The sequence below is a fragment of the Acartia tonsa genome, chromosome 15 (genome assembly GCF_053477335.1).
Source record: "Acartia tonsa isolate MP-2025a chromosome 15, ASM5347733v1, whole genome shotgun sequence".
NCBI lineage: Eukaryota > Metazoa > Arthropoda > Copepoda > Calanoida > Acartiidae > Acartia > Acartia tonsa.
The window spans coordinates 13,391,901-13,412,525 of NC_137274.1; the positions used below are offsets into that span (position 1 = coordinate 13,391,901).

General features: G+C 40.0%; 1 protein-coding gene across 1 annotated transcript; it reads right to left on the minus strand.

The window, feature by feature from the left end:
• Positions 1–135: 135 nt before the first annotated feature.
• Positions 136–20,449, minus strand: LOC145306917 (gamma-aminobutyric acid receptor subunit beta-like). The gene is made up of 18 exons (XM_080149257.1): positions 20,439–20,449; positions 19,573–19,623; positions 19,232–19,301; positions 18,738–18,797; positions 18,361–18,416; positions 17,939–18,000; positions 17,406–17,465; positions 16,749–16,794; positions 14,738–14,822; positions 7,565–7,612; positions 6,254–6,329; positions 5,321–5,383; positions 4,512–4,540; positions 3,619–3,714; positions 2,629–2,677; positions 1,577–1,737; positions 457–464; positions 136–262 (listed from the first exon to the last, which is right to left on the minus strand). The coding sequence occupies exons 1-18, from the start codon at positions 20,447–20,449 to the stop codon at positions 136–138; spliced, it is 1,158 nt and encodes a 385-aa protein (XP_080005383.1).
• Between the last annotated feature and the right edge of the window lie 176 nt (positions 20,450–20,625).

Consider the following 20,625-nt stretch of genomic DNA (forward strand, 5'->3'; position numbering starts at 1 on the left):
GATGCACTTGCTACCAAGGCTGAAAGTGCCGCAGCAAGAAATGATTCAAAAGAAGTCTACAATATCACTAAAAAGCTTATCAATAAGAAAGCATCCTCAACCCCTCTCATAAAGGATAAAGAAGGAAATACTCTCTCATCCTTTGAAGAACAGCAAGCCAGATGGGTTGAACATTTTATCAATGTTCTGAATCGGCCCCCTCCAGTAGGTAATATCAATATCCCTGATATCGATGAAGACCTTGAGGTTAATGTGGCTGCACCTACAAAAGAAGAAATCCTTAAATCAAATAGCTCGCTAAAAAATGGTAAAGCAGCTGGTCCTGATGATATACCAGCAGAAGCCATGAAAGCCAGCCAAGAGATTTCTGCAGATGCAATAGAAGTACTTCAAGAAGTACAAGAAAATATGGGAGAAAAACGACATCCCTCAAGACTGGAAAGATGGACATCTTACTGTCCTTCCTAAAAAAGGAGATCTATCCATCTGCGATAATCACAGAGGCATAATGCTTCTGTCAGCTCCTGGCAAAGTGCTTAGCAATATACTGCTAGAAAGATTAAAATCTGCCATTGACCAAAAACTAAGGAAAAACCAAGCAGGATTCAGGTCAGGAAGATCTTGCTCAGACCAAATAGTAACACTAAGAGTTATTATTGAACAATGCTTAGAAATGAGAAAACCCTGTATTATTAACTTTGTTGACTACCAAAAGGCATTTGATAGCTTGGACAGGAACACCTTATGGAAAATACTGGCCTTCTATGGTGTCCCCAGAAAGATTATTGATATAATTATTTGCATGTATGATAATCAAAATATTAAAGTTCTCTTTTATTGTACTAACAGGAGTTAGACAAGGCTGTCTATTGTCACCATTTCTATTCCTCCTTGCAATAGATTTCATTCTAAAATATTGCAATACTGGAAATGGCTTTCCTTGGGCTGGAGATGAAGAACTGGTTGACCTAGATTTTGCCGATGATCTAGCAGTAATCTCTGACTCAGTTAACAAGATTCAAGACAAAACCAATGAAATCAAAGATAGATCAGAAGCAGTAGGATTACTAATCAATGCAGCTAAAACTAAGATTTTAAGAATTAACATTGACGACAACACACCTGTTCTGTTGGATAATGAGGAAATTGAAGCTGTAAACAGCTTCACATATCTAGGAAGCATTGTCAACAAAGAAGGTGGAACTGAAGAAGATGTAAACAGCAGACTTAAGAAAGCCAGAAATGCGTTTGGAATGCTTACTAAAATATGGAGATCAACACACATCAGAACAAATACAAAAATCAAAATATTCAACTCAAATGTTAAGTCTATTCTATTATATGGATCCGAAAGCTGGAGTCTTACTAAGAAACTAGAATCAAAAATACTAGTTTTTATAAATACCTGTCTAAGAAGAATATTAAAGATATTTTATCCACAAGTTATTTCTAATATTGACCTCTGGAATATTACCAAACAACCCCCCGTACATACGCAAATTAAGAAAAGAAAATATAGATGGATAGGACATACTCTGCGGCGACCTATAACCGAGGTACAAAAAGAATCTTTGACCTGGGAACTAGAAGGCTCCAGGCGGCGTGGTGCACCAAAGCTTGCCTGGAGACGCAAGCTCACGTCTGAACTTAGAAAGCTAGACAAAACCTGGGAGGAGATTGAAGCCTTAGCACAAGTCAGAACATCTTGGCGAAGATTCGTGAACAGCCTAAGTCCCCCTGTTGGATAATATGGCTGTAAGTAAGTAAGTAATATTACGCGGCAATCGAACACCATTAATGTTAATGTCGTGTGGGAGATTTGCAACTGGACTGAACAGTCAACTTGTCAACTCAAGGCCAGACTCTTGGTCCTTCACCTCATACCTGTGGTACAGTACATAACAGACAACCAACCCTTTGATTGCACGATCTTTGTCTGGAGATCCTAACTGTGCATGGTAGTGAGTTGCTTCTGTTTGGGGCCAAGGCATTCCCCCTACTCCAACTCTTTGATGTCCTGTGCCGAACAGAGCAGGTAGGTACCATTTTTAACATCTTTGGTATGATGCAAATTCGAGTTTGCATCCTTCCCATCATTTTCCCTTGACATTGTGGGTAATTTACACGTCAACCTTATGGATGGTGAGTTAAGGTTTCGTGATTTTTTTGTCACGATATTATTGCGACTTTTAATGCAACCAAGGCACAGGACGTGGCGCTGTTTTGACAACGACACAATGAAGTCACATCAAATCCTAGGGACTTCTCAGTCAACTTAGTATTCAAGGATGACTCCCAGTAGATGAACTAACAAACGCCACTAACACACTAGCCAGCTACTACAAATGCTAGTCCACAGGGACTTTTCAGTCAACCCATGACTGTTCAAAGTTTTTCGATCACTAGTGACCACCCATGCATACCTGATTTAGGACTAAGGCTTCCCCCCTACTCTTACTACAAATCTCTAACGCCTGAAGGAGCAGCAGTAGGTACTAATTTTTACATCTTTAGTATTGATGCGGTCTGGGGACTCAAACCCGACACCTCCCCAACAGATAAGCAGACGTTAAACCACTGAGCCATATCTGCGGGTTTCGAACACCATTAAAATATTTATTAATATGCCTAGAAGAGCAGTTAAGTTTACTGACACAACGGCTTCGAAGAAAAAATCCTAAAACATGTTTAGTTTTATTTTCCATACTGAAAAATCATGTATAGCATTGTATTACAAACAATTTTCCACAAATATTAAGAAAAAAATCACAAAATTAAAACCAGTTTGGTAGCCTGGAACTTCTGCCCCTCGGTTTAAAAATACTGGTTTAAGTCTCATAATTTTCATTTTAATTTCCATGGAAAGCTATCTGAATAACTATTCCAGTATAGCTTCAAAACCGATAAATATCTGCTGGATTAGAAACGGTTTTTTAGCAAAACTAAAAATCATTTGTAGCATCATATTACAGACAATTTTCCACAAATATTGAAATTAAAATCTTGAAATCAAAATTATACTGAAAAATCATGTAGCGTATCAAATTTTTAGTAGCAAAGCTATTATATAATTACTTGTCTGTCCGTCCGTCAGTCTATATTGCTATGGAGAAAGCGTAATTTTCTCGGCTTCTATTCAAGATAGACAGCTAAAATTTTCATTGAAGATACATTTGACATATGCGCAAATAGTCTATACATTATTTTGTCCATCTGTCTGTCAATCATGCTTCAAAATAAATAAGATTAATTTTCTTGTATTCCTTCAAATCCGATGGATAAGAACCGGTTCTCACCCATACAAAAAACTTTGTCTAGCATCATATTATATCCAGCTTTCTACAAATATAAAAATGTTCAATCATAAGATTAAAACTAGTTTTTATAGCCCGTGTCTTCAGCACCTTGGGGCTAAAAAAAAAATTTTTAATCTTATAATTGTACATTCTATATCCTCGGAAAGCTGATTATAATACGATGCGAGAAATAACTATTATATTTTTTTGTTTTTGCATATTCTGCTCTGTAAGTCACTTTGTGCTCTGCTACTTATGGATTTTGTCATCCTTGTTTTACATATTTACATTGATGGTCTGTCGGTCCACCTGTCCGTTTTACCTTGAAAAAGTTTGTGATGTATACAATGGTAAGAATTAGGATGGTTGGGAGATATGTTGTCATAATCTCACTCATTATTCTTCGCTTCATTACAATCTAAATTATTTTTATTAGGCGTGGGAAAATTCAATGTTATATGGGAAACTTTTCAAATGCATGAGAAAATTCAATGTTATATGGGAAACTTTTTAAATGAGTGGGAAAATTCAATGAAATATGCAAAACTTTTCAAATGCATGGGAAAATTCAATGTTATATGGGAAATTTTTTAAATGCGTGGGAAAATTCAATGTTATATGGGAAACTTTTCAAATGCATGGGAAAATTAAATGTTACATGGGAAACTTTTCAAATGCGTGGGAAAATTCAATGTTATATGGGAAACTTTTCAAATGCATGGGAAAATTAAATGTTACATGGGAAACTTTTCAAATGCGTGGGAAAATTCAATGTTATATGGGAAACTTTTCAAATGCATGGGAAAATTAAATGTTACATGGGAAACTTTTCAAATCCGTGGGAAAATTCAATGTTATATGGGAAACTTTTCAAATGCATGGGAAAATTAAATGTTACATGGGAAACTTTTCAAATGCGTGGGAAAATTCAATGTTATATGGGAGACTTTTCAAATGCATGGGAAAATTCAATGGGGCATGGGAATATTTTTCCTTTATTGCTTTGAATCCGATTAATATCAGCTGGATTAGAGCCGGTTCTAAGCCATACTAAAAAATTATTTATTGTAGCGTTTCTATAGAATAGAAAAAATATACAATCCTAATATCTAAACCAGGAGAATCATATCAGTTCAGCGTGTTAGGGAGATCCTTTAGCACAAACAGAGAGATAAACAAACATTCTGTTACTTTTATATAAGGATTAAAATATACCTTCATTTTAACACCTTGGTCGGGGTTACCTAAATATAACAAGAATGAAAACATCCATAATAGCAATGCTCTGAAATCAGAATAAAGGGAAAACAAACAATGTATCTTGTAGCAAGTCAAAACTTAATAAACAGAACATTAACTTTTATGTCTAAACAAAATTGTAAATAAATTTGTTGCTAAATTGCTTAAATACAGGATACAGGACATACTTACATTTTTAGGATTTAATTAAAGAGATGCTTTTCTCATGCTATTGTACCTTATTTACTTAGAAATTTTTATTCCATAAATAAAATAAATAGGATAATTGTATCATACAAAAATTTGTCAAAAAAGTTAAAAATCTGCATGGACGTACAGACTTTATGGTAACAATTATAGAGCTGCTACACTTCCTAAATTGTATCTAAATGTTTCAGAAATTATCATGTAAAGTTTTAAATCGACAAGAAATTTCTAACATGTCAAAATTAACAAAAGAGCTAATCATTATGGACAAACGAACATACCATTTTATGGAAAAATTTGAGAAACCGCCGTTTTTTTATTTTAGTTTAAAGAATTTTTTTGGAAAGGGGTAATTTTTTCTGAATGGTATCTCTTAGTAGGGTGATACCCTCCCCCAAAATAGTTAGAAACCTTCCAAGGACCTATGAAAAGCTACCCTGTAAATGAGAATCAGTGGTCAGAGAGATTCTTTGGTACAGACAGACTCACACACACAGACAGTAAGATATCCCGTTTTTTTTATAAAAGGAAAAAAATACATTACGTACTGACAGTTGTGTGTTTTAATTTTAACTTACTTTCATTTTTGTAGGCTAGGTTCCAGTCCGTTAGAATATATTGTGTTAAAACAGTATCTCCATCTATAAAGTAATAATATTTCTCGCATAGTATTGAAAACAGCTTTCTGCGGATATAAAATGCACAATTATAAAAAAAATTTAAAAACTGGTTTTAATCATATGATGTATTTTTATATTTGTAGAAAACTGGATATAATACAATGCTAGACATAGTTTTTTAGTATGGATGAGAACCGGTTCTAATCCACCAGTTTCGAATGAATATGAGAATATATGTCACCACTATTTGGCTCAATAATGCTCAACTAGTTGCCAAAATTGCCAATTTTGTCTTGCCTAGTTTTAGGAGTGTGTGTCAATATTATCTTCTTGCCAATACATTTTCAATTTATTGTTGATATTGCTTATATTGGCTCAACTAGTTGCCGATATTGTTAATTTCGACTTACCTATATGTAGGGTTGATATTGACTCCTTGTCAATATATATTCACCTAATAATCAATATTGCTTATATTGGCTCAACTAGTTGCTGATATTGGCAAGTGCGACTTACCTAGTTGTAGGGTTGATATTGACTCCTTGCCAATATATATTCAATTTATTGTCGATATTGCTCATATTGGCTCAAATATTGACTCGTTGTCAAAATATATTCACCTTGCTTATATACCGATATATAAACCGATATTGCTTATATTAGCTTTACTAGTTGCCAATTTCATCTTACCTAGTTGTATGAGTGTTGGGTCAATATCGTCTCCTTGCCAATATATATTCACTTCATAGTCGATATTGCCTGTATTGGCTCAACTAGTTGTTGATATTGCCAATTTCGACTTACCTAGTTGAAGGGTTGATATTGAATCCTTGCCAATATATATTCACCTAGTAGTTGATATAGCTCAACTAGTTACCGATATTACATTACCTAGTTGTATGAGTATAGGGTTGATATTGACTCCTTGCCGATCCAAAGTTTTCACCTCCAGGTCAACATAACAAACCTATAAAATACAAAAGGTCAATTTAGCTTGAGATTAATTATGTTTACAATTAGTGCAGCAATTATAGCAGATACTGGAATACCTTCATTCTAAAATGTTCAAATTTAATACAATAGGCCCTTTAAGATTGTTAAAAGGAGTTTTATTTGTGGTAAATTTACAGTATGACCCTCGAAAAAGTATTTTTTAGCAACTGCAGCCCTTATTTCTCAATGAATTATTTAAAAATGTATATGTCCTTGTTCTCTATAGATTTCCACATAAGTAGATATAAAAATATTTTACCTTCATTAACACCGGAGATTTTTAGAGCTAAGTTTTTGAAAAAGTGACTAAGGAAAAAGTAACTTTTAACATAAAACAACTTTTTTAGCAAAATTAAGGTATCAGTAACTTTTTCAAAACTTTAGCTCTAAAAATCTTCGGTGTTAATGGAGGTAAAATTAAATTTTTTATATATGCTTGTACAGAGAACACAAATATATACATTTTTTAATAATTCATTGAGAAATAAGGTCTGCAGATGCTAAAAAATACTTTTTCGAGTGTCATACTGAATCTAAAATTAATTTGGGATAGTTGTGAAAATAGTAAAATAAATATAATAATAAGATAACAACCAATTTTGTTTGTCAGTTTGATATAATAATGTAGAGGGACAAAGTGACTCAAAAAGCAGCCATGTGACATCATATAAAATTTAGTGATTATCCATTTCTTTTTTAGGGGTTTTCTTTCCCACTTCTCCTCTCACCTCCCTCATATTTATGACGTCACATGGCTGATTTTTAAGTCACTGTGTCCCTCTACAATGTAATTTTTAAATTAATTTATACAGTGCTATAAATAACTATTCTTCAATTTCTTTGCAAATATAATTAAAATAATACAATTCTCATATAATTAATATAATTTGAGTAAATCATGTTTTTCATTTTTTTTTAAAACCCACCACTAATTAAGATAGATAATTACAATTGGTATTCGTTTGATCTTATGATTGTACATTTTTATATTTGTAGAAAACTGGATATAATATGATGCTAGACATTATTTATCGAATGGATGAGAAATGGTTCTAATCCACTGGATATTAATCCGATTCAAATGAATACGAGAAATAATTATTTAAAATTTAATGTAAAAGAGATGTAATGATTCTGCAGAAATTCAGTGAGCCAGACAATAAAGTAGATGGACATTGTTAGAAATAAGTTTTATCTAAAAGATATCACCTGTGTATCAAATGGATACATTGACAGTTCAAATACACATCGGAAAGTCTAAAAAGAATAATTAATTGATACAATATTCCTATGTTAGTAGCAAAAAAAAGTATTAAATTTTGCATATTTAAATTCATTTAAGGATAGATTTGGTTCTTTTTGTGGTAAGACGGCAGTATACGGACAAGCCTTTCATAGAGTTGCTATGCCGCGGCTTATCAAATTACAACCTAACGTTAATCCTATTATCACCATTTCACCCTGCCCCTCCGGGGCCTTGCCGACATATCACAAGCAGCGGTCAAATTGGACATCTCTGATAGTGGGAGGGGCACGGCCCCTCTACAACCCCAAGCCCCAGTCACCTGCCTTGCCAGGGGATGTCTACATCCCCCTTGCCGCAGCCGGACCTTCCCCTTTCTCTGCCATCACCTGCCTACCCCAAGGAGGTAGCGTTCCCTCCTACCTTTGCGCCTGTGGACACAGCCCCCCAGCTCAAAGGAACCCATCACCAGCTACCCCTCATCATCTATTATTATACTTCTATTTGCTATATAAACCTGTGTATCTTTTGTAATGGATCAGTTCAAAATATATCCTTTAGTCAGTAACTCCTTGTAGTTATTTATTGGTAGGATCTTTAAGGCTAGGGGCTCGTTTGAATCGAACTCGCGACTGTAGGTTGAAACGCTTCAACTTACCACAACTTGGTGTCAGCGTGTTTCAATCGAGCCCTGCTAAAACTAGCCGATTCTACCTCTGGCCGAGGGATTGGACCCTTTTGCAAGTAATGGGACAGTCAACTGACAACTTTAGAAGCACTCCTGGCCGAGAGATTGGACCCTTTTGCAAGTAAGGGGACAGTCAACTGACATCCAACAAGAAGTCAAGAAGCCAACTGACCCGAGAAACGGCCTTTTTAGGCCACTTTTTATCATTTTTGAACGCACCACGTAGGTATTTTTACCTACTGCGGGTAAATTTTTGCCTGCTGAACGCACCACACGGCACCCTTAGTGACCATCCAAGCCACTTTGCGGATTCATCCTACGCTTGCTGAACGCCTTATCGTCTAGGCCAGCAAAGGTAGGACCCACTAATGGGGCACTTCCGCCAATTTTGCGGGTTTGATAAGTGTCTGACAACCTGATTCTAGGGCTCAAAGGACCAAAGGTCTAGACACAACTGTAGCTGAAAGCCTCGTCCCGGAGCAGTTACACTAGCTGACACTCCTAAAAGCTTGGAGAATGCTAGCATAGTTGTAGTCGCCTCCTGCGAGTATCAACGGACTAAAGGTCCAGACGCAACTGTAGCTGAAAGCCTCGTTCCCGAGCAGTTACACTAGCCAACACTCCTAAAAGCAGGGAGAATGCTAGCATAGTTGCAGTCGCCTCCTGCGAGAAACAACCTAGAGGGGAGTCTTGAATAGAAACGACCACATTTGCCGCAATGTTTTGCGATTACGCTTAGGAAGGAGCATATGAACGCATTGTCGGAAGTGTGGGGCACCCTCTGCGGGGTGTAACAACTGTGCTTAGGAAGGAGCATAAGTATTGCATCACAGAGGTGTTTATCATTTGCCACACTGTTGGGTAGTCACGATTGGGGTGATACCGCAGTGTTGGGAGTGTTGTCCACGTACTTTTCCACAATTACTGGGGAATTGTACACCACTTAGTACAACATTTGCCACACCGCTGGGTAGCTGCGATAGGGGCACTGCCACGGTGATTGGAAGTGTTAGCCCATACGATTAGAGCGGGTTCTAACTTGGCACGGGCAGCTGGGAACAAGCCCCAGGGCACGAGTAGGCCAGACCCATGAGATAGAGTGCTGCGTAACTAGTCTTCCCCCACCGAGAATCTACGAGACCAGGCGCGCCTCCAGAGCTGCGGAGAGCAGCGAAATCTAATGGAGAACCGCGGAGAGCGGCGAATTCTAACGGAGAATTGTGTGTTAGACGGCTGAAACATGCCCACTGACTGGCTGAAACATGCCCACTGACTGGCCGAAGCCGGCCAAATAGCTGCGAACTGGCAACGTGTCGGCTGGGACAAGCCCCAGGACACCCAGGCCAAACCTACGAGACGGACAGCTGCGTAGCTGGTCTCCCTGAGAAGGCAATGTGTGGCTGCGAAGCTCCAGCACACAAGTAAGGCCTACCACTGCGACGGATAGAAGAATTCGAACCCAAGGCGCGGCAGGACGGGACATTCCCTGCCGCCACCTCTCTGGATTCGAACCCACGGCGCTGCAGGACGGGACATTCCCTGCCGCCACCTCTCTGGATTCGAATCCACGGCGCTGCAGGACGGGACATTCCCTGCCGCCACCTCTCTGGATTCGAACCCACGGCGCTGCAGGACGGGACATTCCCTGCCGCCACCACCTGGATTCGAACCCGCGGCGCTGCAGGACGGGACATTCCCTTCCGCCACCACTCCAGATACGAACCACCGGCGCTAGCAGGACGGGTATTCCCTGCCGCTGCTTCTAAAACCCAACTGTGTCGCTGGAACCAGCCCAGGACACAACCTACCGGCGCTTGCAGGACGGGCATTCCCTGCTGCCACCACTTCAAGAATCAGCTTCTAGAGCTCTGTGCCCCCACCATGGTAAGAGAGGGCATCATAGCTGCGGCCCGGCCGCCGAGGAAATTACGCCTGACGCCAGCGGAATGCAAGAACCCCCTGTCTAGTGGCCATGAATTACCCTTCCACATCAGGGTGCGGTTCCCCACTCACGACCCTGCCCACCACGTGCAGGTCAACGCAATGATAGATCCCGGCAACCGTATGCCCGGGTCTGCAGTAATTTCCGAGTCCCTCATGCACGCAATGGGCGTGCAGAGGCTACTGATTCCAACACGTACGCGTATCATCACTGCCAATGAAAGGGGGCAGCCCCTCCAGGTACTTGGCGAACTAAGCGAGCTCTATATGGCGGTGAGCCACTCGCTCATCCTCCATTTGCACCGCGTGACTGTGGTCAGAAATCTCCCGCGCCCACTGAGCTTAGGGGGAGTCTTTCTGTGTGAGTTTGGAACTAGGCTTTGTTTCGACATGCAGACCCCCTGCCTGTGGGTGCGTGGGGAGTTTATCCCCCTCCACGGTGCCCCAGTGGACCGCGAGACCGCCAAGAGAGAGTTAAGCTACGAGGGGCCCCCAGAGGCCGAACCCGTCGAGTCGCGGCCAGCTAAATCCGGGACCGGGCCTGTCAAGTCGCGGCCTGATGCCCCCGGTGCCGCGCTCGGCCAGCGAAGTACAGCCACCCCCGGAACCAAACCTGTCAAGTCGCGGTCAGCCAAGTCCGGGACCAGGCCCGTCAAGTCGCGGCCGGTCTCCGCCCAGTCCGAGCCCGTCAAATCGCGGCCGGACGCCCCTGGTGCCAGGCCCGTCAAGTTGCGGCTGTCCACCACCGAGCCCGAGTCTGCCAAGCAGCGGCCGGTCTCCTCCCAGTCCGAGCCCGTCAAATCGCGGCCGGACGCCCCTGGTGCCAGGCCCGTCAAGTCGCGGCTGGCCACCACCGAGCCCGAGTCTGCCAAGTCACGACCAGATGTTCCCGGTGCCAAGCCCGTCCAATTACGGTCGGCCAACCGTGACGACACGGAACATGAACCGAGCCACAAGGAGCCGCTGCCGGGCCTGAACCCAGACTCATCCCATGTCGGTGAGCGCGGAACCCACCGAGTGGACACAGCCCTCACCGCCAGCAAGGGAACCAACCTGTCGGCTGTGACCCTCCTACCTGTACCAGACACGGCTTGGCCGACAACTTCAGGCCGCAATCCGCTTGGCTGCCCCAGCGCAGCAGGTTGGGGAGCACTACCTCCCACTGGATGCTGGCCTTCCTGTGGCTAGGAAGCTAGTCAAGCCTGATGTTCTGGGGGTTTCCACCAATCTACCCCAACGCCTACATGCCAGGGAAGAACCTGTAGGACTCCAGGCGGACCTGGAGCTGGACAAGGCTGAATTCTGGGAGGCAGACCCCATGCTCAAGATGGGGGGACTAAGCGCTCCAGAACAATGCCAGGACATCAACTACCCTTTTAACCCAGGAGGATGGAAGCTTCAGCCCGACACAGCCCAGGGCCGTAGGAAGACGCCATCACCCGGCACTAGGAGTAAGGGGGAGCCAACCCCCCTGAGGAGAGTCCAGGCCCCCACAGGATCAAGGCCTGGGGAGGACCCCTACCACAAGCCTCAGGACTGCCCGCCGGGGAAGCTACCTGTAACATCAACCCCGTATGGTAGGGTTGCCCTTGGAGGCCCCATTGCAACCATGTCCTTTCACTCGGACCTGCCACTACCTGGTCACCTGGCCCAGCTTATCGCCGGCCTTGGGCAAACGAGACGTCCCACCGTGCAGCAAGAAGTCAGGGATGGCCAGCTTGGGACCCTCAACCACCTGGCATCAATGACCACCGCCTGGTTGCTGGTTATCGTATTGTTAATGTTGAGTGGTTGTACCTGGCTCTTACCCCTACATCTCTCAATATTCTTACAAATGTTCACTCAGATTGGAAAGTCAGCGATTGAGTACAGCAGCGGAGGTACATGGCAGCGTAGGAGAGTCCAGGCATCCAGCCCGTGGCCATATCCGGTGCCATCACAGAGACCCAGAAGATCCCCTGACCAAGGCTCAGGGGGTTCGAACCCATGCCATAGAATTGGTTGCCTACAAGAGAGGTACCAGACCCCCAGGACGCCATGGAGAGACCAGACCTACCGTACAAGCCAAGGGAAGAAGTGACCACCATTGCCCCCAGGAAACCAGCCAATGGGGCTCTGCTGGAAGTCGGAGACCCTGCTGGGACGCAACCAGTAGCAACCAACCTGCCTGTTCCTGGGAAGGATTCACAAAGTCTACCCTCGACTGCCAACGAGGGGTCACCTCTAGCCAGACACCCCTGTCCAAGGCCAGCCAAGAAGAACTTGCCAGCCAGGGGAGACCTTCCACAACCTACGCCTCCAGCTGAGAATGTGTGGGAACCAGGAATACCGACATCAGCCACCTCCAGCAAACTGGAAGAAGCCGCCTGGGGAGAGAGAGGAGATGCACCCAGTAACGAGTCCAACGGACAAAGACCTTGTCCTAGCCCAGAGGGAGACAGAATGCCAGATCACCTCCCGGCTAGGGGAGAGAGCTCAGGATGCGATACCTTTAGTCTCCTCACAGCAGGGACTGGGGAGCTGTCTGCCCAGATACCGGCCAGATCCCCGCCGGACCTCCAGACCGGCGCTGATCCCTGACACAGAGAACTGGCCTACCCCTACACTGAAGATCTAACTGCCAGTCTCCTACCTGCCCCTGTCCACGACAACCCTAGGGGAGACAAGGTGGCTGCCAAACTGCCACCACCACCTGCCAGCGTTGTCCGAGACCCTGGAAGCTGGATACTCCTGGACCAGTCCAATGGTGGAACGGTTGTGGCAACCTTACCAGCTAGCAGTCAACTTGGAACCACGGACCAACTGCCCCTGTACCAACCAGCCGAAGTCACTCCTGTCACCGCCAGCTGTGGACAGGAGTCTGACCAGCAACCCTACAGGAGGAGGAGAGCAGTCGGGACCTGCGCCTGCACCGCCAACTGGCGTTATATGTAATCCCACAGACGAACTAGAGTTTGAGATACCTGAGGACCGGACCAACCACCCTGGAGGAGAAGAAGAGAACCTGACCAGCCAACCTGCAGAACTGGGAACAGTTCCTCCGGCGCTACCCACCGACGCAATATGGAACCCAGATGCCGACATGAAGCCTCTGCCAGCCAACAGCGAGTCCCCAGGACGAGAAGCAGCCACTGAGATGGAAGTAGCGGCCCCCGAGGACAAAGCGGAAGCAATGTGCCCCCTTCAGATGACAGCCATCCCCATCCGGGTAGGAGCCAAGAGGCCAAGCAACCTGGACAAGACAGGCGCCCCCATGGAGTTCTACGCGCCTACTACCATCGTTGCCCTTCCTCTAGGAGGCTCTAGAGTGAGCCTGGGTCGCCGTGTCCAGCTGCCAGCCAAGACAGAGATAGTTCTCCAGACAAGGCCTAACTTCCAGCGTCGAGGCCTGACCGTCGCCAACCCTCAGCTGGGAGCCAACCGGGAGTTGACCATGCTGATATCCAACCACAGTCAGACCGAGCAACGAGTTTCCCGAGGGGCCTGTGTAGCCCGAGCTGTCCTACACCGCGCTGTGCCCCAGGGAGAATCTGCCGTCCCCCACGGTTCAAGGCCTGATGTCCCGGTGGTCCCGCAGCCCTTGAAGGGGAGGATGTGGTAAGACGGCAGTATACTGACAAGCCTTTCATAGAGTTGCTATGCCGCGGCTTATCAAATTACAACCCAACGTTAATCCTATTATCACCATTTCACCCTGCCCCTCTGGGGCCTTGCCGACATATCACAAGCAGCGGTCAAATTGGACATCTCTGATAGTGGGAGGGCACAACCCCAAGCCCCAGTCACCTGCCTTGCCAGGGGATGTCTACATCCCCCTTGCCGCAGCCGGACCTTCCCCTTTCTCTGCCATCACCTGCCTACCCCAAGGAGGTAGCGTTCCCTCCTACCTTTGCGCCTGTGGACACAGCCCCCCAGCTCAAAGGAACCCATCACCAGCTACCCCTCATCATCTATTATTATACTTCTATTTGCTATATAAACCTGTATATCTTTTGTAATGGATCAGTTCAAAATATATCCTTTAATCAGTAACTCCTTGTAGTTATTTATTGGTAGGATCTTTAAGGCTAGGGGCTCGTTTGAATCAAACTCGCGACTGTAGGTTGAAACGCTTCAACTTACCACATTTTCTCTAAGTAAAGAAGGCAGGGGCGATTTGATAATTAATTTAGGGGTTAGGGGCAAAATGATAATCATCCGGAACCTTCTTCTCAACTAACTTTTCAGAGATTTTCTTTTTCTTTTTCTAAGATTTTTAGACAACATTACCATCTCTTGATTATTTAACCTCTTGATTTTAACTGTACATTGTACAGTATGCTAGGTAATTGTGTCTGTTTATGGACCAATAGATTATCACACCCTGACCATTATTGTAGCACACATAAATATTTTATTCAATATTTTTAGTTGTGTAAAATTTTGAATTGTTATTAAAACCTATGACCTTTGTGAGAATAAGCAGATGTGTTCACTGATCACATCTTACCTTACAGAATAAAAACATTACCTTAGTATAAACTCTTTCAAAGTTGAGTTTGTTGCTACTTCCAGGAAAGATATTTATCTCCTCTATCTCCCAGTCAGGGCTTGGACTAGATCAAAGTACCAGTATTACAAGTGGTAAAGTATAAAATTTTGAAGAAAATAAGCAATGCTGTGTTAATCTAAAAATGCCCCCATATCTGTTTCAAGTTATTATTATTTTTTGCTTCTTCCAGAACAGAAATATATTTCTATTTATTTCCCAATCAGGGCATTTACCCTATAAGGTACCATTATTATAAGGGCTCAGTAATTTTTGTCATAAATTCACTTGTCATAAATACACTTGTCATAAATATATTTGTCATAATTACATTTGTCATAGAGGTACACTTGTCATAAGAAAACATTTGTCATAAAAGTACGTGTGTCATAAAAGGAAATGCCAGTAATGTTTCAAGTTTTGACTTTTTTGCGTCTTCCAGAAAAGAAAAAAATTTCTCTTTATATCCCACTCAGGGCTAGGACTAGATAAAAGTATCTTCAATAAAAGTTGTCAAGTTAAAAGTTTCAAAGAAAATTAACAGTGCTGTGTTACTCTAAAAATGCCTCCACATATGTTTTATGTTAACATTTTATGCTACTTTCAGGAAAGTTATCTCTACAATTTCCTAGTCAAGACTTGGTCTAGTGTTTCTGCTGTAAGTAGTAAAGTTTAGAATTCAGAAAAAAGAATTTTTCTAAGAATTGTACACTGTATTTAATATTTTAGGTGCTGTATTTATCTAACAAGGATGACAACATCCATAATTAGCGAAGCACAAAAAATAAAATCATGGATGGAAATATGTACAAGTAGATTTGAAGTGTATTTATTAATTGATTTATTGGAGAAAATAAACACGAAACCCTGTTTTATTTTGTAAATGATGACGGTCAAAGTAAATTATATAAAAGATGCTCATAACAATGGGAAAAATTATTTTAATACTGATATCCCAAAAAAAGTTTTAAAATTGGACCAAAAACACCAAAGATATGGGGGAAAATGTAAAAAATATAAAAATAGCCAAAAACCTGCGAAAAGGAAGTCTGACCGTCTCTGTTGTTTTCTTCAAACGATGGGAAATTTAATTTTGATATCTTTAACTGAAAAAGTTTGAAAATTGGACCATAAACACCAAAGATATGAGGGAAAATGTAAAAAATTTAAAAATAGCCAAAAACCTGCAAAAAGGCAGTCTGACCGTCATTGTTGATTCTCCAAACGACGGAAAATTTAATTTTGATATATCTAACTAAAAAATTTTTAAAATCGGACCATAAACACTAAAGATATGAGGAAAAATGTGGAAAATAAAAAAATAGCCTAAAACCTGCTAAAAAGCCATCCGACCGCCATTGATGTTTTAGAGTTAATTGTGCTCCTAAATGATAGGAATGTTGTCAAAAAATTTCTATCTTTTATAGGAGCTGAGTAAATCCCATTTCCCCCATAGCGTTACGGATGGACGGACTGACGGACGGACGGACTGACGGACAAAGTGAAATATAGAGTAGCTTCGCTACTAAAAACAGTTTAATATCTTGTGGTTTAGAACGGTTCTCAGCCATACGGAAAAATTATGTCTAGCATCGTATTATATCCAGTTTTCTTCGTATATAAAAATGTACAATCATAAGAAAAAGTTTTATAGCCTGTGCCATTGGCAAATCTGATTTAATTAGACATTTTATACCTGCGGAAAGCTGTTTATAATAAAATGCAAGAAATAACTATTATCAAAATTATAAAAATAATCTGCTGTCATTTCGGAGCTACTCTTTATTACTACTCTTTATACTCTTTGCTGAGTATAATAGGTTTCCCAAATTAAGTCACCATAATGAATGATCGCTCTGCATGGACCTTGGGGGTAAGGATTAAACTGATAATATGTACATGACTATTGAGTATCCAGATCTCACACTCTAACCATGACAACTCATGGACTTTGATGGTGGAGTTTATAATCAGAATATGTAAATTATCCCACCTTGATTTTGAAGATCTTGAAACAGTCAATTCTGATTTATCATCTCCTGACAATAAAATTGCAATAAATAAACAAAGGCGGGTTCTTAAACAAACCAAGTATCACTCAATTTGCAAGTACAAATTTATCTACAGGGTGTTTCAAGAGAAATGAGTTTTTTTTAAACTTAATTATGCATAGAAAAAATACAAATTATCTAAAATGCTTTATATATTTGGAAAACCTGTTATGGAACATTTATGTTTCAAATATCTAAAAATGATGATTTCAACAATTTATGCCTTAAAACCGGTTTTTTAAAAGGCCTTATTTTTGAAGATTTATGGATTTTAAGGTTGTGCAAAAAATGCCCTCATTATAAAAATTCGAATTGCGCGGCTTGTGTTAATAGTAGAAAAATATTATGCATACTATTAGAATCGTCATTAAACTTTTTTTGGAAATATAAGTACCATTTTTGTGCTATTTGTAGTTTAGGATCGCTATGTTAGAAGTGTGAGAAAAAGGTTGAAAAGTTTTAGGTAAGTTGGTAAATTTTACCATGTAACTCCTATACTATACTTTTTAAAAAATATATCTCAAATTTCCTAAGACTTGGTAATAATTATTTTTGAGTAGTTGCCTTATTTGTGTCTGAACTAGGGTAATTAAGATCACCTGATGTGATATCATTTTTCTCTGTGTTGGTAAACACTAAAGTTGGCAGCCATAACAGTTCTGACCAGACATCACATTTCCAAATAATCATGAATATATCAATAATAGTAGGTGGAAAGATAGATAACATTTGGGGATTGAGGTGCTGCTTAAAGCTGTGACCCTTTCCACAAACCTTAAAACACAATACATGTCTTATAATTGTGGTGTAAAGCGTCCATTCAACAAATGAATATTTGATTACTCAACAGATAACCAACTCATTGATAGTACAATCTTTTTCTGGAGGTCCTGACTGTGCAAGGTTATGAGTTGCACCTGTTTAAAGGTCAATGCATTACCCATACTATACTATTGATAACGTCTCTAGTATGAAATAGGTCTAGACTCAACTCCATCAACTTCTAAAGAGCAAGTTGTCATGGGTTGGATATATAGATCTAAATATAAATCAATAGATTGATAGATCAATCTAATAAGATTTTCAAGAACTCATCTGTAGATATCTTGATGATATTGTTCAAATGTAATTCCTGCTTCTAAGACACTAAGAGCATTTGAAGCATCACTTTTCTTTAAGTTATAAAACTGTAATCTAAACAAAACAAGGATGACAACAAGTTAGCTGCAACATAAATCAGATGTACATAGAAGCTTCTATTAGATATATAAGACAAGTTTATTCTTGGTTAAACAATCATTAAAACTTTTCTAATTTTAATGAATCATCAAATATGATTTTTTATCATATAGTTGAAACAAATTCTTAAGCAATTTGATGTTTTAAATCTTAAATATGCTCCAAAACACAAGAAGTTAAAATCATTTGTAAGTAACTTGCTACCACATGCATATCTTTGTTACAGAGTTAATATTCAACGATTGCTTGATTTTTCCCGCTTTTTAATTTTTTTAATGTTAGGTTAGGTTAAGTAAATATTGACCAATGAATTACCTGTAATCAAACCACTCAAGCTTAATCTTAAATTTCAATAAAAATTCCAAATCAACCTGAAAGAACAGTGCAATAGAAAAGTAGGGAAAGCTTATTTTACTTCCACCCACCTTAAATATGATTGTTTATATAGTTTTTTTCCCTCTGATATAGCAAAAAGAATTTCCTTAATTTGAAAATAATTGTTTATATTTTTTCACCCAAGATACTTTGATCATGTCCACAAAAAAAAGAAAAATTTTTAGCATGTTTTCAATAAGCTAGACATTTTCATTAAAAATTTTGTGCGTACCTTTAATAAAACATTCACCTTTAAAATTTTGAGCATGTCATCAATAAAACATTCTCCTTCAAAACTTTAAGTCAAAAACATTTACCTCAGAAATTTTGAGCATGTCCACAATAAAGAGAGAAACATTGACCTCTGCTTTAATAACCTAAAATTATTGTAAAAAAGAGTCCATGTCAATAAATATTTTTTTTCAGAGATTCCTATCCTATACACTTTTCATACATTAGTAAATGAATGCAGTTATAACAGTTCTTAATTTTTGTGATATCATCTTCTTTCTCTCACTGCTCTTAGAATCACAAAATAATTCAGAAATTTATCCTAAATATCAGCTGGTAATTCCCAAAATAATTTCCTTTATTTATTCGAATCCATTAATATTCAGTGTATTAGAACCATAATAGGCCATACAGAAAAATCATGTCTAGCATTGTACTATATCCATTTTTCGATGAATTTTAATCTTTTAATTATACATTTTTATCCATGGAAAGCTGTTTATAATACAATGCAAGAAATAGCTATTAAAGTATGAGGATGAGTGGTTTAAGGTGTGTATCTGTCCACTGAACTGTCTACCTGATTTGTAGTCCAATCAAGTTGGAAAGGTGGAATCTTCTTGTTATAATTTTCTGGCACTATCAAAAGTCTATGTAAAGGATAATCTTTTAGGACATTAGATGGTTGTATGCTAATGTTAAAATTGTGCTGACAGAAGGAAGTAAAAAAAGGGAGATTTGATGGACCCAGGAACATAATTCAGGTTAGCTTGCATATAGGTGCAAAGTTTTAATGTCAATGTAAAAGTTTTAGATGAATAAGAAAGATAATGAGCATAGAGGAACATATAAATTAAAAACAAACAGTCAGAGAAAAGAAGGACGGCTTTATAGAACTGTCTTTGGGTGTTAAATATTTGCCTGCAAGATACTTCATCAGAACCATCCTTACAATTTGGAAACTGATCACATCTATGATACAAAATGAAATAATTTGATGTCTTTCTGAACTTCTTTTAAGATCTTACTAACCACCTGCTTTTCAGATATTTTGGTTATGCAATTTTGTTTAGTTGCTAATTCTGTTTTTTTAATGTTCATTTGTCTGAATTTCTGATATTGATATTTGTAAATGCCTGACAGTCTGATATTGTATTTGTCTTATTGTCCAATATTTAAGATTTACTTTTACTGCTCTTGACAGCCTTGCTAGTACTGAAGGTACACTATGGCCCTCTTTGTTCTACCAATGACATTTAAACTTTTAGCAGGGAAAATAAAAATATAGATAGCTAATATTTAAAGAATATTCAAATAAATTTTAAGTTGGAGTAGAGTTTCTACTTTAAGTCAGGTCAGGTTAGATTATATTGCATACTGAGTAGCCCTACAGGGTTACAGCCCCCTGCAGGTGTTAGACATCAATTACCTTATCAATTACCTCATATGGGCAGGGATGCTGTCCATGACACTCAAACGCCATGGTCAAACAATCCAGGATAACCAAGGGGGAACCAAATGCCTCCTTTTCTGTTAAGGTTAAGTAACACCATCAGACAACCAACTTTTTGATTGCACAACCTTTGTCTGAGAATTCTTAACTGTGCATGGTAATGAGTTGTGCCTGGTTTTGGCCAAGGCATTTCCACTACTCTAACTATTAATGTATTGCACCTGGCATCATAGCAGTAGGAACCATTGTAAACATCTTTATTTATGACATGGTGTTAATCCAAGATTTGAACATATCACCTCCACGAGGTTGCGATCCTACTTTTTAGCATTACCTTGTCTCCATATTCACACATTGTCCATCATTACATGTGAAAAATCCTGGTTCATATTAGTGATAAAAATAGTTATGATTTTATAAGAATATATTATATTGCAGGTAAAAAAAATACTTTTCCCAATAGAAATCAAATCATTTCAATTCCAAAGAGTTGTTGAATAGATGTTTTATTTACCAGAAAT

What these genes read in the sequence shown, in the direction of transcription:
- LOC145306917 (XM_080149257.1), bottom strand. An exon ending in ACATGCTCAAAATTTCTGAG is followed by an intron (nt 18,417 to 18,737) that starts GTAAATGTTTTT and finishes CTGTTCTTTCAG; the next exon opens with GTTGATTTGGAATTTTTATT. An exon ending in TTGAAAGAGTTTATACTAAG is followed by an intron (nt 7,613 to 14,737) that starts GTAATGTTTTTA and finishes TATTCTTTTTAG; the next exon opens with ACTTTCCGATGTGTATTTGA.